Source organism: Rhinoraja longicauda, chromosome 1, assembly GCF_053455715.1.
Source record: "Rhinoraja longicauda isolate Sanriku21f chromosome 1, sRhiLon1.1, whole genome shotgun sequence".
Lineage (NCBI taxonomy): Eukaryota > Metazoa > Chordata > Chondrichthyes > Rajiformes > Arhynchobatidae > Rhinoraja > Rhinoraja longicauda.
In genome coordinates, this window is record NC_135953.1 from 39,004,876 (window position 1) to 39,018,957 (window position 14,082).

The 14,082-nt window shown below is 39.5% G+C and overlaps 1 protein-coding gene across 1 annotated transcript in view; it reads left to right on the forward strand.

The window, feature by feature from the left end:
• Positions 1-14,082, forward strand: part of LOC144593624 (myosin-IIIb) — a 109,401-nt gene that overhangs the window by 60,889 nt on the left and 34,430 nt on the right. Inside the window, exons 15-17 of the mRNA XM_078399932.1 lie at positions 6,038-6,149; positions 6,938-6,984; positions 11,267-11,332. Of these exons, the coding sequence (XP_078256058.1) occupies positions 6,038-6,149; positions 6,938-6,984; positions 11,267-11,332 (225 nt within the window). The remainder of the gene's footprint in view (positions 1-6,037; positions 6,150-6,937; positions 6,985-11,266; positions 11,333-14,082) is intronic.

The following is a 14,082-nucleotide window of genomic DNA, read 5'->3' on the forward strand; positions in this document are numbered from 1 at the left end:
CACCTCCCATCTGGACTACTGCAAAAGCCTCCTCTATGGCGCACCCTCAAAAATCATCAGTAAACTTCAATACATTCAAAACTCCGCTGCCCGTCTACTCACCCACACCCCGATCCGTGACCATATCACCCCCGTCCTTTATAAACTCCACTGGCTCCCCATCCCCCAGAGAATCCAGTACAAAATCCTCCTCATAACCTACAAAGCCCTCCATAACCTGGCCCCATCCTACCTGACTGACCTCCTCCACAGGCACACTCCCACCTGCACCCTCCGCTCTGCTGCTGCCAATCTCCTATCCCCCCACATCCGGACCAAACTCAGATCCTGGGGGGACAGGGCTTTCTCCATCGCTGCTCCCACCCTATGGAACTCACTACCCCAAACCGTTAGAGACTCCTCCACACTCACCACATTCAAAACATCGCTGAAGTCTTACCTGTTCAGTACTGCCTTCAACCACTGAAGGTCACCTCACCTTCTGTCTCCTTTCTCTGTTCGTTTATTTATTTACTTATTTATCTATTTATTCATTTCCCTATGTTCTCTAAATCTCTGTAAAGCGTCTTTGAGTATATGAAAAGCGCTATATAAATAAAATACATTATTATTATTATTATTATATCCTTTGCGTTTGTATCAAAGGCAAAGGAGCATAGTCCCACCCTTCCTGTTTAATGTTCCTTTGGCTTTATCCAATGGTTAACTTTGTGATGTCGGATGTCATTAGATGCTAATCTTCAACTAAAATCTTAATTGCTATGCTGGTCATGGTTTGAATGTTGGACTTGGCATTTTTACTGTGGTTTTTCTACACTTCCTCCTTGCAGTATTGGAACATTAAATGGGTATTGTTTTATCTCATGGGAAGAGTAAAATAAACTTTAGTCTGTGTTCAGCCAGAGTACAAAGATCAATATACTCCTGATTCTATATTCTAAAAATGTAGCATTTGTACAGGTATTGCACAGTGAGAAGTTATTGAAAGCATTCATCTATTGTTTCAGGGGACAGTTAGCATAGGCCCAGATCCTGTCATCAAATGCATGTGGGGCTTGTCCAGTTAGATCTTGAAACATAGAAAATAGGTGCAGGAGTAGGCCATTCGGCCCTTCCAGCCAGCATCACCATTCAATATGATTATGGCTGATCATCCAAAATCAGTCCCCTGTTCCTGCTTTCTCCCCATATCCCTTGCTTCCGTTAGCCCTAAGAGCTAAATCTAACACTCTTGAAAACATCCAGTGAATTGGCCTCCACTGCCTTCTGTGGCAGAGAATTCCATAGATTCATAACTCTGGGTGAAAAAAGTGTTTCCTCTTCTCAGTCCTAAATGGCCTACTCCTTATTCTTAAACTGTGATCCTGTTAACTGTAAACTGCGACAGTTCCACAAAGGTGCTGCATTGTCCCCATAAGTTAAAAAAATGTTGTTCATGCTTTTTACTAATTGTAATTCCATCTTGTCTAAACCATTGACTCTTTCTCTGAAACTATTTTTATGTTGTACTGCAAAATGCAATTAAGGTGCTTCAGAATCAGATAAATGTTTTTTTAGTTTCAGCAAGCAACACCCCAGTTCATTAGCTGCAAACATTATCTTGGCTCAAGTTTATTTTTAAAATTATTTAATTTCTTGATTCCTTGAGCTGCATTACTTTAACTGCATTTATGGTTACATTTATCAGTATTTATATCTCAGTATTGAAATAGGTTCAAAAAGAAGGGTAATTACATGTCAAACAAATTACAATCAGGGTAATTGAACATATGCCTTTTACCAATTTTTTTCCAGTTAAATAATCTGAATTAATGACAAGTGGTATCAGTAAAACAATAGTACTAGAGAGGTCGGTGAGACAAAGCCAATAAATCCCAAGGATTAATTTATGTCCCATAATTTTGAATGAGATGACAATGAAAATGGTGGATGAATTATCATCTTACAATTTATTTATTTTTTACAAATTCCACTGTTTAGGAGATCCTTCATTTGGACTCATTCTAAATAGAGACTGGTAGATTTCTCAATTTTAAGGGAATCAATGGCAAAGAGGATGGTGCAAGATAAAGGAGCTGAGGTAAATTAGCCATGGTCTTGATGAATGGTAGTACAGGCTTGAAAGGCCAGATGGTCTACTTCTAATCCTATTTCGTATGATCTGCGAAACCAAAATAAATGATTGGAGCATTTTAGGGTTATCATTTAAAAAAACTAAACTTATTCAAAATTATTAATGGTTTAATGTAATATCTACAATGTTTGGTATTGACCAATAAATGTGCAAATAGAGTAAACACACGTGTACCAAATAACCATTGCATCATGAAATGAGAAAATTCACATGGTTGACAGGATTGAATCTCAGGTGAAATTTAATTCCTTTTAACTAATGCAGACCTCACCTTGGGTAGTGTCTTGATATGATTGAGAAAATGAGCACAGAAACAGGTTATTTGCCCCACTGAGTCCGTACCAACCATCAGGCACCCTCTCAAATTAATCCTACACTAATGCCACTTTACTCGGTCCTCATCCCACCAGATTCTACCACTCAGCTAAAAGCTACGGGTGATTGACAGTGGCCATTTAACCTTCCAATGCACACATATTTTGAGATGTGAGAGGATACCCACTTGCTCAGAGAAATTCTTCACCGACAGCACTGGAGGTCAGAATTGAACCCAGGTTGCTGGAATGATGAAGCTCTACTAGCTGCACCACTGTGCCATCCATTTCTCTTGAATGCCAAGAGGAAATCAAACGTATTGTAATTTGATAAATATCGGAAGTTAGAACTGAAACTGTAAAATAAAGTTTTTTACAGATGTACTATATTTTAAACCAACGTAAAGTGCAGAAGACACTTAACCAAACCATTGCAGATCCTGCCATAATTAAGTGGTTTAGGGTATTTTTTACTTTTTTTAAACAAAACAAATGTATTGTGAAAGATATATGTGACCACGTTAGTTATGCAGGTGCCAATGTCACAAAGCATTCTAAAAACATTCAATTTTTTAAAATTATAATCTCCAAAATAAAATCCTGATTTACACTTGGAACAATTACCCAAGTTTACTTCTCAAATTCTACCACTTTGTGAAATATGATACCCCTAATATTCATAGTATTCATGTTTTATAAGTTAATCATGTTTGTTAACTTAATATCTTAAATAATGGAGAAAAGAATGATCACAATTTAGGCATAAATGCTAATGAAAATTTCATAAGCCAATTAACACCAAACAATTTGAAAATGGAGATTAGGTATAAATGAATATTTCTGGTTGGTAAAATGTAATGGGTGGTGTGCTACAGAGGTTGTAACTGGAGCCTCAATTCTTTACAATGAATAGATAAATGACATTAAGGCACTGGAGGTATGATTGCTAAATTTGTCATGACACAAAGATGGATGGGAAAGTAAGTTGTCAAGAGGACATAACATTCAGATTCAGATTAGTTTATTGTCATGCACAAGGTACAAAGAAACTCCTTGTTTGCACGAAACCCGGAGAGTAAAAGTATAGATAGTATTGGTAAAAACAACTGATGATACAAATAATTATAAATAAATCTGAAGGAATGTAAAAAAAAAACTGAACTACATTAACAGAATAATCAAATAAGATAGAGTTATGAGTAAGAAAATGTGGCAGCTCCTCCAGGAATGGGGTGTAAAAAAGGCAATTGGTTCAGAAATCAATGGCTGTAGGAAAGAAGGTATTCTTAAGTCTGGTCGTTTAAGCTATGGTATCTTCTCTCTGAAGGTAGAAAAGACAAAATGGAATGACCAGAGTGGCAGGCATCCTTGACAATACTTCAAGTCTTCCTGATGAAATGCACTATGCAGGTAGACTGGATGGAAAGAAGGGACAAGCCTGTGATGGACTGGGCTGTGTTTATCATTCTCAGCAGGTTCAGATGGTTAAGAGTAGAACAGTTGCCATATCAGGCTGAGATACATCCCATCAGAACAATTCCTATAGTGCATCTGCCAACGTTTGAGAGAATCCTTGTGGAAGTGCTAAATCTCTTCAGATGCTTAATAAAGTAAATATGCTGATGCATTTCTTGATCAGCTTATCAGGGTGATGGGACTAGGTTTGTTCATTGGTGATGTGGATGTCTAGAAATTGTCGACCATCTCCACAGCAGCTGAGTTGCTGAGAATGGGGCTATGTTCACTCACATCCCCCCCACCTGGTTCATTAGGTCAACAATCCTAACGGTAAGGGTTAGGCTGTTGTTCTGACACAACAGCAGAAGTTTCTGATTTAGTTCCTGTACGCCGTCTCATTATTGTTGGTCTGGCCTACAACGACTGTATTATCACCGACACGAGGACCCTATAAATATATATATATGTATGGAAATGAATGGGAAAGGATCGTGCAAATTGAGCATCAGGCAGAAAAATGTAAAATTGTCCATTTTGGCAGTAAAAATAAAAATGAAGAATATTGACTAAATAGTGAAAGCTAACAGAATGCTTTTTTTTATTGCTATGGGAATTTAATGCAGAATTAAGCAAGTTATGCTTCAGTTATGTAGGGCATTGTTGAGATCACATCTGGAGTACTGTCTGATGTTATTTAAGGAAGGATACAACTGTATTGGAAGCAAATCGGTAAAGGTTCAATTGACTACTATCTGAAACTTGGGTTATCTTGTGAGGAAAGGTTGGAGGCTGGATTTGGAGTATTCTGTTCAGTTTTTCTCACCCTGCTATAGAAAGGATGTCATTACACTGGAACGAGGGCAGAGAAGATTTACAAGTACTTTGCCAGGACTTGAGGGCCTGCGCTATAGTTTGAGATTGGGCAAGCTAAGACTTTATTCCTTGTAGCGCAGGAGGCTGATCTTGGAGGAGGGAAATTGATAAGGTGAATGCACAATCTTTTATCTGTGGTCGGAGAATCAAGATCCAGAGAGCATAGTTTTAACGTTATTAATTAATAGCTTTGAGCGAGCTAGTAAAATTATGATTTCTTGCATAGATTAATATAATTTAGTACCTTTTCATTTTAGAAAACAGATTATGTTTGTCTAACTGGTTAAGCTACCTTAAATCACTTAGTATAACTTTATGAATTGAGATTGATCTCGGTCCATCTGGCTATTGGCACAAATCCTCCATTGCTTGCTCTATAAACCCTTAGTTGCTCCAAAACTGCACTAACACCAGTTGCCTGTACCCCAGCAGTCTCCTACTGATCCTTCAACACCACAAATGACTTGGTATATGTTGAGTTTTTGACTTGGCAGCTTAATAAAAGCAATGACGTAGCTGCTCGTTCAATGTTAAATTGTAACCAAAGCAATGCTGCTGAAAATGCAGCAACTTTTCAGAGTGCTGTCGTTTCCACTAAAATGATTGGTAGCTATCTGTGTACACAAAGGTTCCCTGGTGTTTGGCTGATTTCAGAAGCTGTGTAAACAAACCCAACCCAACTGCCAAAGCTGAGAGCTCGAATGCTCACCAGACTAATGTAAATGTAATTCTTTCCCACAGTAAAGTTTTATGAAATGCTCATAGCTTATAAAAGCATTCCCACGTTCGTCAATCCATCTTCTGCCACTGCCCCAATGCTGCATATTCCCTCCACAACATGGCCTCTTCCCGTTTCCCACAGCCCTGCCACTTTCCCCATACTCCTGCCTGCTCTGCTCTTGTGCTGTTTGCAACTGCTCTCTTTGTACCTCATCCCGCTGTTCCCTTTCCTTCTCTGATTTCCCATTCACCCATCTCTATATTTTGCTGTTTAATTTTTAAGGTGTATGTTTTAAATTTGTTATGTGGGTGGCTTGAGCTAGAATGGTAACCTATGAATACATAACTGATCATGACCAATTTATTTTAATCTACCATTTTTAATGAGTGTAAATAAATATATTTTAAAACCAAGTAACTCAAGGGGAAGACTATTTGAGTTGTTTGGTGGAGAATCTGAAACCCATTTGAGATATTTTGAACAACTTGGGACTGTTAGTAAACTTGTCATTTTTAACTGATTAGTCTTCCTCCATAGGTCCAATACAATGCATCTGGGTTTTTGGAAAAAAATAGAGACACTATCCCAGCAAGTATTCGAGGCCTGTTTATTAATAGCATCACTCCACTGCTAAGTGTACTTTTTGCAGGTAAATGTTATTCTTACCATTTTGAATGAAGTTAAACCGTTAAGTGTAGTGATCTCTAAGCCTCAGTAAAGTGTGCATTTAATAGAACTACTCACTCATTGCTCCGGTGACCCAGCTCAATCTGTGTGATGTTTGCACATTGTCCTGGTGACTGTATGGATTTCACCTTGATGCTCTGGTTTTCTCCCATCTCTTAAAGACCCATGGGTTGGTAAATTAATTATCTGCTGTAAATTACTCCAGGGTGAGTGGTAGAATGTGAAGAGTTGGTGGGAATGTGGGGAGAATAAAAAGCGGGATTAATGTAGGAAATAAAATAAAAAGGACCTGCAGATGCAGGTTTATACCAAAGATAGACACAAAATCTGAGATTTTGCTCGAATAAGTAACCCCCGTTCCCATTTCTAGTTTAAGAAACGCAGGCTTGCTGAGGACATAAGTGGGTCTGCACTGAGCTCACCAGACTTCACCTCACAACGGGATGCAGAACGGTGCCAGGCCTTCGACTTCTCTAGGCCAGGCTACTGTTAATGGGGTCCCCATCGTGAGGTAGAAAGGCGTGAGATTCACTCTTTAGTTATTTTGTTGCTGTTTTATTGGTCTTTTAATTTTATATGGCTGGGATGTTCTTTCTCCATCATTGGTCCAAATCCTCAATTCCTGCTTGTATCATTGCAGTTATTCTCGGGCGGAGGGGGGGAGGGGGATGTAAGACTTGCGCATCTTTGGATAAATATAATGAAAATGATTCCAGTTTATGTGTTACTAACATTAGTTTTTAATCACAGCTACAGTGTCAAGAACCGGGACCCTAATGGCTCATCAAAGACCAAAAGTAAGTTATTCCAAACCAAAAATAAAAAAACGACTGCTGCTGGAAACCTGAAATAATGTTGGAGAGTCTTGTGGGTCAGGTAGTATTTGAGGAGAGAGTTATTCACAAAATGCTGGAGTAACTCAACAGGTCAGGCAGCATCTCAGGAGATGCTCGGGATTAGACCCTTCTTCAGACTGATGTCAAGGGGAGACTGATGTCAGAGTGAAACAGTTAACATTCCTGATCTGAACTGGAAAAGTGAGAAAACAATCCTGTTTATGTTGCTAGAATTCTGGAATAAAGAGGAATACAGGAAGTATTTAAAGTATTGGGTGGCAACTGTGGGGGAAGGGAAGTGTTTTTTATCGCAGAGAAAACTGTTGATTCAGTGTTGAGCTCAATGTCTACAATGTGCCTGCTACGTGCATGATGAACTGTTGTTGCTCAAAATTATATTAAGCTTCATAGAAACACAAAACAAGCCAAAGACAGAGCCAGGGGGCGGGATAGGGGTAGGTTCAATTATGTTTTATTTGACACATTTACAGTGGCACCATTTCATCAAGTTCAAAGTCCGGATTCCGATGTGTTTGTTCTACCGGAGTGGTTCCTGATCCACTCCGTTGCCCACAAGCGGCTGGGCCTGTAAACTGTCGTCTCTCTCTTCTCCTCGCCGGCCATCTTTGTGTCCTGGGAACAACCTCCTTCAACCTACCTTGAAGGCGTTGAAGGCATTACCACGGTCACCCCCCTACCGGCCTTTGGTCTCCACACCCGATGTCTCCAGTGACTCCATCCCGCTTTTCCACATCCAATACGATTCCGGGCAGTTTTGTATCCGAGCTCTTTCCGAGTGAACTCAGCCGCACAGCGAAGCATCTCCGCCGGTTTTGGCTGATGGGTGAAATTCCTGGGCGTGACCGAACGTCTGTGTGTGTGTGTTCAGCCTTCCAATGAAGTCTGGGCATTCAAACCTATGGATTAATCAAGATCATCGATGAACAGCTATATCACTACAGTATTTGTATCACCTGAGCAATGTGGGACTCCACCTTAGCATAATCATCATCTTTCCACTCCTCCCCTCTCTGCAATTTAAAGCACGTTTGTTTTCTCACTTTTCCAGTTCTGGCAAAGTCAATTAAATGTATCATTAGCTTTGCTTTCTCGCCACAGATTCTACCTATTGCTGAGTAACTCGGGCATTGTTTTGTTTTCATTTCAAGACTTCAGCCGAAGGACAATCCTATTTCTATTTTCAGAGCATTGTGTACATCATGAATCAAAATTAGTCTCTCATACTGGCTTATTTTATTATCTGAGAGTTCTTTTTTTTACCTAGTATGCACTAAGTTAAACTTAGGTGGGCCCATTTCCAACATCCCATATATTTGTGAGATTTGGCAATTCATTGTTTGGTTTTCTAGTGAGACTTAATTTAAGAAAGAAGACACACAAAGCACAGCCTGTTCAGGTATATTGGTTACTAGCACAGCTGAGTAAGTTGCTTGGAGTAAAAGACTGAATGGATAGGGTGCAGATTTCTTTCCCTCCTGCTTTGGCAAGTTAACCAGAAATTCTCTTCTCTTCTTTGCTTGTTTTCTCTGACTTTTTTCTTTTCAATCTTATCTCTGTCTCTCCAATTTTCAGAGCCACCTTCTTCCTTTTCTTCCAAAAAGTACATTTTTTATTGAATTTAATATCAGTCCTGTTACCTGTTCTGCTGATCTGAACCATTCCTTATCACGATCAAAGTATTCTCTCGCAATCTGTTTCTGTTTTCTGCTGCACAACCGCCAACAGCTGGGCTATCTCGTGCAGGTTTCACTCGCATGGGTACCGGTTGCAAAAAAGGTCATTTAGATTTTTATGTGGGCAGGTTTGGTGAGATGATCCATGTCCAAGCTGTCGAGTTGTGACTTGAAGAGTGACAAGGTTGGTGCACATCTGGTGGTGTCGGGAAGGATGTTCCACTCTGGGATAGTCCATGGATATAGTGACTGTAGGTAGCTATTTTTGTTTGCTCTAATTCTAGTATAAATGAAGTGACCTGAGGACTGTCTTGTAAATTTCTGGGTTTTGGATTGAATAAGGTGAGATATGTTACTGGGGATGATGCCACGAGTCTCTTTGTAGACTGTACATAAGCGGGCTTTGGTGCGTCTTGACTCCAGCGACTCCCAGCCAAGGCGATTTAACCTATCGGAGACGCTTGACTGTCTTGAGTAGTCAGTACAAACAAACCGTGCTGCACGCCTCTGAACCTTGTCGATGGTGTCAATGTTATTTTTCTGGTGAGGGTCCCATATTGCCTGGCAATATTCCAACAGTGGGCAGACAAGTGTTTTGTAGGCTACCTTTGTTGGTTTGTCACAGCCGGATAAATTTCTCCGGAGAAGGCCCAAAGTTCTGTTTGCTTTTGTGGCAATCTGGTTTATGTGTCTGTTCCGGGCTAGGCTAGATGTGAGTTCAACTCCCAGGGATGGGTGGTGATCAACTTCTTTAAGCAGGCTGTCTCACATCTTGGACCGGTTTATGATCGGCTTGACTTTATGAGTAACTCATGGAAAAGCATTTGGTGTAATTGAAACCCATTTGCCAAATGGTTTCCCAATTGCAAAGATTGTTTGTCATTTTGAAGAACCTCGGCATCTTCAGCAGCTTTGATCTCGATACACAATACAGTCGTCTGCGAAGAGTCTCACTCTTGAAGACAGGTTGTCAGGCAGATCGTTGATGTAGATCAAGAACAGCAAGGGTCCCAACACCGTTCCCTGTGGCTCGCCGGACTCAACTGGAGATTGTTGTGATAACTCGCCATCTACTACAACCTTTTGATATCGTTTGGTGAGGAATGAATCAATCCAGGAGTAGATGTTATTCCGGATGTCAACGTGGTGAAGCTTAGCCATCAACCTACGGTGGGGACCAGTGTCGAAAGCCTTGCTGAAGTCCATTATAATAAGATCGGCCTGCCCTCTGTTATCCAGGATTGTTTGCAGATCATTAACCAGGACAGAGAGCTGGGTCTAGCATGACCTGCCTTTGCAGAATCCATGCTGCTGGTCAGCTAGTATATTGTGTATTTCAAAATGCCATTACATGGCCATGAATAATATGTTCAAGGAGTTTGCAGACAATTGAAGTCAAAGATACTGGACGATTTTCCTTGAATTAACCCTCATAAATGTTATCACGTCTTGCTTGTTTGTGACCGTACTTGCCCATAGTCTTGCACACCTTAAAGTCATCCCTCAACCTTCTATACTCGAAAGAAATGTCTCAACCTATCCAACTTCTCCCTTTAACTGCAAGCTCTGGTGAATCTCCACTGCAGTTTTTCCAATTTCATGACATCTTTCCTATAGTTGGACGACCAGAACTGCATACAGTACTCCAAATGTGCTCTCACCAACACCATGTACAGCTGCATCATGATGTTCCAAAAGGGGCAGCACAATGATGCAGTGGTAGAGTTGCTTTCTTACAGTGCCAGGAGCCAGATTTGTTCCTGACTATAGATGCTATGTATATGGAGTTTGCACGTTCTCCCTGTGAATGCGTGGGTTTTCTCCAAGTGCTCTGGTTTCCTCCCACATTCCAAAGATGTGCATGTTTGTAGGTTAATTGTCTTCTGTAATTAGCACCTAATGTGTAGGATAGAAATAATGTATCGGTGACTGCTGGTTGGTGCGGACGCAGTGGGCCGAAGAACCTGTTTCCCTGCAACTTGCCTTTGGATAGGCGGGGAAAATAATTAAAAGGTATTGGAGAAAGAACATGGAAGTGGATTAACTCTCCTGCTCTTGTATATGGCAGGTATAAACTCAATTGGCTGGACGCCTTCTATTAATGCTGTAACTTTGTCATTCTGTGATTGCAAGAGTAAGTAACAACAACCAATGTTACAGTGTAAATGGAAGCCATTCAGCCAATAGAGTCTATACTGGTCCTATACAAGAGCAATCGAGTTAGTCCCATTTCCTTTTGCCCACCAGTGCAATTGTCATTCAATGATATTTATTGATCCAAAAAGGAATGCAGCAAAGATATATCTGAGACTAGTTCTTGTTACTTTTGCAATTACAGAATTACAGTCTCAGACATATCTTTGCTGCTTTCCTTTTTGGATCAATAAATATAATTAAATAACAATTGTGCTGTCGGAGAGCAAGGAACTGGGACAAACCTGATTGCTGTATAGATTCGATTTATTAAATGACTTCCAAGAAGTGCATTTAGAAATGTTGTAAAGTTCTGACGTCTAAAGTTTGAATTCTATTCATTTTTGTTCTATTAGCGTTCCCAAAAAAAGGAAGACAACTTTAACAGCACCAGGAAACAATCTGTTGGAGCTCAATTTAGAGTATGTATCAACATTAAATTCTATTTATTTGTCAGTAAGGTTACTAAATGCAAGTTCTATGGTTATTTTCAAATCGTGAATCAGCAACCTGAAACTAATCAGGATATCAATTTATTACACATTTTTTTCCACAGGAAAAGCCAAGCTAAGTTTGCTGGGTGTTTCTTTGTATCAACATGTCTAATATAAACATGGTTTTCAAATTTATAAAATTTCAATAGAGACATCTCAAAAAAAGCCCGATAAATTAAGGGTTCATTGCAATGAAAAAATGAGAACAAGGTTTCTAGGACAGCCGATTTTTTTTTTCTCCAGTAGTTGAAGGATTAAGAATGAAGAAGAAAATAATTGAAATGCAAAAAAACCCCTGCAGTTATTAGAAATATGAAGTCGAAAGAAAAAGTATTTTCTCGGAGAGACCCTGGGTGGAGGGAAAGGAACAGGAACATGTGAATGGGTTATCTGAATCGGATAATTGCAAGTGATGGAACGGAACTGAAAAAAGGGCTATTCCACATTTCCTATAAAGTGACAGTTTCCCATTTTGACAACATTGATTTGGAACAATGTTTGAACTGAAGAAATTGTTATTCAATTCAAAGACATCTTCAACCTAGCAAGCGAGAATGGTGGTGGAAGGGAAGTGGCTTGGTTTCTTTCAAGAAGAAAGCAAAGGGCCCTCAGGCTATAGTTGTGGCATGAAGGTGAATGGATTGGATACCCATTGTAAAAATGGCACAGATGGAACCAGGAAGCCCAAAACTGTCAAAATGGTGGAGGGAGTGGGAAGTGTCATAGGCCAACATGAGAAAAGACTGCAAACAGAGAAAGAATAAAGTTAAGATAGAAGAAATTAGTTTTGTTGTACAGAAAAAAACTTGAAATGGATCAAGCAGGACAGTTATACTTGTTGGGAAGAATGTTGAAGCAACTACGTTTGTTTGTGCATGTAAGCCGAGTGTTTGAGAGGGGAATATTATCTGAGGAAATGAAGCCAATGGATATCGGGGAGATGATGGCTTGATGCTCCACTATGGGGTGATGGTCCAGTGGAAGGTTCAAAGAAATGTCAAGAGGGTTCAGTCGCTGTGAGATAGTGATCAGTTCATCAAATGATAGCAACATAACAAAACCTTGTCAGCAAGTTTAATGTTAATGTTGAATGAAGAAACTAAAAATATCTGCAAATGTATGAAAACAGTGTAAATGAGTGAGGGGAAACTGTAACAAGCAGAGTATAATGTGAAGATATACATAAGGAAGGACAGGAAATAAATTGTTTAATTGAGAATGCAGTTTAGATATTGGATGTCTCCATTAATTTTTGTCTGTCAATCGTCTTTCACCTAATCATTTATCAAAATATTCAGCTCAATATGTGGTTGGTGAATATTGCATTTAGCCACACATTGTGATTTGGTAATCATAAGTTCCAAAGCAGCTGCAGTTTTGAGGTCTCGGAGACCTCTGTAGTACGGCAAATGGCTCAGATATGGAACGTATTTAGATATACAGTATGGAAAGATGCTCTTCAGCCCACCGGGTCCACGCTGACCAGCAATCACCCCATCCACTGGCCCAATCCTACACACTAGAAACAATTTGCAATTTACAGAAGCCAATTAACCTACAAGCCTGTACGTCTTTTGAAGTGTGGGAGGAAACCGTAGCACCTGCAGAAAACCCACATGGTCACAGGGAGAACGTACAAACTCCGTACAGACAGCACCCACAGTCAGGATGGAACCCGGATCTCTGGCGCTGTGAGGCAGCAACTCTACCGCTGCCCTACTGTTTATGTGAGTGACAGGTGTTGAGGACTTTCAGCCCCCAATTTTTGTTCTGCATCTGTGTTGGCATCAGTGGCCTATTTTTTTTTTTTTCTCTCTGTGCCATTGTTTCCCGGTCATTGGCAGTTCATGCTAACTAATAAATGGTTATTTGGTATATGTGTGTTTGCTCTATTTGCACATTTATTGGTGAACACAAGCATTGTAGATATTACAGTAAACCATTAATTTTGAATAAGTGAAAAGTTTTTTGAATGATAACCCTGAAGTCAAGTCAAGTCAATTTTATTTGTATAGCACATTTAAAAACAACCCACATTGACCAAAGTGCTGCACATCTGATTAGGAAAAAAAAAAGAAACAGTGCTCCAATCATTTATTTTGGTTTTGTAGATCAAGATCATGGCTGATCTTTTACCTCAGCTCCTTTATCTTGCACTATCCTCTCAGCCATTGATTCCCTTAAAATTGAGAAATCTACCAATCTCTATTTGGAATGAGTCTACATGAAGGAGCTCCACCCTAAACGGTGGAATTTGTAAAAAACAAAATTGCAAGATGATGATTTATCCACCATCTTCATTGTCATCTCATTCAAAATTATGGGACATAGATTAATCCTTAGGATTTATTGGTTTTGTCTCACCGGCCTCTCTAGTGCTAGTGTTTTACTGATACCACTTTCTTGTCATTAATTCAGGTAATTTAACTGGAAAAATAGGTAAAAGACATATGCTCCATTACCATGATTGTACTTTGTACCCTTCTTTTTCAACTTATTTCAATATTGGGATATAAATACTGATAAATATAGCCATAAATGTAGATAAAGGAATCTTCAATTAAGAAATTAAATATGAATGAATTTAAACTGGAATTAACATGACATCGTGATTCCTCTTGTCTCTCTCAGAAAGTCTTGAGCTAAGATATTGTTTGTAGCTAATTATCTGGGATTTT